Source organism: Erigeron canadensis, chromosome 1 (assembly GCF_010389155.1).
Source record: "Erigeron canadensis isolate Cc75 chromosome 1, C_canadensis_v1, whole genome shotgun sequence".
Classification (NCBI taxonomy): Eukaryota; Viridiplantae; Streptophyta; class Magnoliopsida; order Asterales; family Asteraceae; genus Erigeron; species Erigeron canadensis.
Window position 1 is genome coordinate 13049750 of NC_057761.1, and position 3187 is coordinate 13052936.

General features: G+C 36.0%; 1 protein-coding gene across 1 annotated transcript; it reads left to right on the forward strand.

Moving 5' to 3' along the window:
• Positions 1-797: 797 nt before the first annotated feature.
• On the forward strand, positions 798-1709 carry LOC122581421 (zinc finger MYM-type protein 1-like). Its single transcript, XM_043753686.1, has 2 exons — positions 798-1072; positions 1178-1709. Exons 1-2 carry the CDS (start codon positions 798-800, stop codon positions 1707-1709), a joined length of 807 nt encoding a protein of 268 aa, XP_043609621.1.
• The last annotated feature ends 1478 nt before the right edge of the window (positions 1710-3187 follow it).

Here is a 3187-nt window from a genome sequence, read left to right on the forward strand (position 1 = left end):
TAAAGCTGCAAAAAGACTTTCCTCGTAATCAGTGAAAAAGTGTTGTAAGTACTTTTTCACTGAGCCTCTTCAGATTCAACTTCAGGTAAGATCTTCTCTGAGCTCTGCTTCTGAGATGATCTTCTTCTTCAGTCTTCAATCTTTGACTTCAGTCTGAACGTCTTCAGTGTAGGTTGATTCTGAATCTGAAGTGAAGCTTCAGTGAGCTTTATTCTGAATGACTTCAGAATTCTGAACAAGCTTTCTTCATTGAACTTCAACTATTTTGAACAAATCATACTTAGTCGATTTTTAACCTAATAAGGATAAACCAAATGAGTAAATTGGTCATAGTGCATTTAGTTGTGAAGGATTTGACAATTGGAAAAAGGTTAATGATGGGAATAATTGTCCTTTTGTGAAGCACATTAAATCTTTAACACACAAAAACGCATTTGTGTTTGCTACTAATTTAGTGAATCAAGAAGCACACATTGAAAATTTCATAGAAAAAGAAAGTGAAAAGCAAATAAGGAAAAACCGTTTAAGATTGAAAGGTACAATTGATGTAGTTCGTTGGTTAACATACCAAGCTTGTGCATGATGAATCTTCCAATTCAGAGAGTCAAGGTAACTTTCTTGAATTGCTAAAACTATTAGCTTCTTATAATGATGATCTTGCAAATGTTATTTTGGCAAATGCTCCTAAAAATTCCATGTATACATCTCCCGATATCCATCTAGAAGTTCTTAGTATTATGGCAAATAAAGTGAGAAAGTATATACGGGAATAAGTGGGGGATTCTTGGTTTTGTATCATGGTTGATGAGTCACGGGATGAATCCAAAAAAGAGCAACTGGCCATAGTCGTAAGATTTGTTGATGTGAAAGGGGTGATACGGGAAAGGTTCTTGGATACAGTTCATGTAGAAAATACTGATGCGGCGACTTTAAAGGCTAGTTTGTGGAATAGAGTTTTGAATCAAAATTTTGATACTGGAAAAATTCGTGGTCAAGGTTATGATGGTGCTAGAAATATGAGTGGGGAATGGAATGGATTACAGACACTCGTTCGGCAGCATAGTCCTTACGCGTATTACGTTCATTGCTCTGCTCACATGTTACTTATTTTTTAGTGTTGTTCATTCTGTTTTTGGTTTGACTAAATACTCATATGGAGTTGATTGTTTATTTACAGGTTACAACTTGCCTTAGTTTGTATCTCAAAGGAAGTTGATCCAATACACGAGTTCTTTGATAAATTAGCTTATGTAATATATGTGGTTTGTGCTTCTAGTGAGCGTCACGATGAGTTACAAAAGACGAAGGCAATTGAGATTAACGAATTAATGGAGTTGGGTGAAATCAAATCGGGAAAAGGAAAAAACCAGGTCAAGACATTAAGAAGGGCCGGGGATACACGCTGGGGTTCCCATTATAATTCCATTTCTAGTTTGATTAACATGTTTGGTGTCACTCGGGCTGTTCTCAAGGGAATAATGGACAACACTACTCATAATACCCGTCCTCAACGTGGAGATTCTCAAGTGGCTTATACTCATTTGAAGTCATTTGAGTTTGTGTTTGTTCTTCACATGATGAAAGAGGTGATGCAAAAGACTGATGCACTTTCTCAAGGATTACAAAAGAAATCCCAAGACATCCTTAATGCAATGGATTTACTTTCAGCCACAAAGGTTAGTCTAAATGATTTTAGAAACAATGGTTAGTCTAAATGATTTTACACGTTGCAATTGCCAAAGTTCCGAGCAGTTTTGCAAGTGTGAGAAGTCTTATATATATAGGCAAACATGTCTTGATTACATGGCAATATGCCGTACAAATATGGTTGGATGCATTTATGGATTTGTGGGACAAATCCATAACATGTTTGTTTAAGGTAAAGTATGTAAGTTTCTTTGATGTGACTTGACATACTTTATTCTCAACCTTTTGCTAAAACTTTCCCAATCCCAGGTTGAGAGTAATTAACCGGGTAAAGGTAGTTAAAGCTGCAAAAAGACTTTCCTCGTAATCAGTGAAAAAGTGTTGTAAGTACTTTTTCACTGAGCCTCTTCAGATTCAACTTCAGGTAAGATCTTCTCTGAGCTCTGCTTTTGAGATGATCTTCTTCTTCAGTCTTCAGTCTTTGACTTCAGTCTGAACGTCTTCAGTGTAGGTTGATTCTGAATCTGAAGTGAAGCTTCAGTGAGCTTTATTCTGAATGACTTCAGAATTCTGAACAAGCTTTCTTCACTGAACTTCAACTATTTTGAACAAATTATACTCAGTCGATTTTCGACCTAACAAATTCCCCCTATTTGTTCTAAAATAGTTCATGTATTTTAGACTTCTATCTATACAAGTTTGTAAGTCTAAAAGTACAAGTTTTTGTTTAAGTTGTAAAAATATTTCTAAGGACATCTCATAGATCATGATGCCTTAAGAAAATTTTCTTGTTTGTTTTCTTACTTAAAGTATTTCCTAATAATATGATGTAACTTGTAACTATATAAAAGATACTGAGATGATTGTTCAGTTACAAGTACAGAAATGAAATGGAAAATATTTACAAGTACAAATATTTACAAAGAGATACAACTACTTCTTCGCAGGCCTTGAGCCAGAAGGTGCTTCAGTAGCCTTTCTCTTTGGAGAGCTGATCTTCCCAAATAGTCTTTCCTCCATCTCAACTTTGGCCTTCATTTTCTGTTCGATTATCAGCATCCAGGCGCTATTCAGATGAGACTTTGGTTTTCCTTTCAGAGCATTGATCATCTCCTTGTGCTCAGAATACCCAAAGTTATGCACCGAAACCTGCTCATATTCTTCTTCTGCTCTACCATCTCTTTTGACAATCAGATTGAACAGTTTTAAACCATCTTCCTTCAGAATTTGCACATCAAGGATCTTTGTAAGATGGCACCTGTGTTTCATATAATAATCATACTGATCCTTTTCATGTTTATCCTTTACCTGAGCAACTTCTTTAGAAATAGGTATGAATGTAGAGAGGTCGGCGTCTCGAGCATGCTTCCTTGTTGTCCTTGGGCCAGTTAGTTTGGGCTTCTGAGGTGGCCTACAGATTTCCTTCTCAGCCTTCAGAACACTGGACATAATTTCTTTCTTTTTGATCTCCATCTCTTTCTTCCTATTCTTTACCAGATCTTCAATAGATATTTTGAAAGTGAAATGGTCCAGCTTTTGT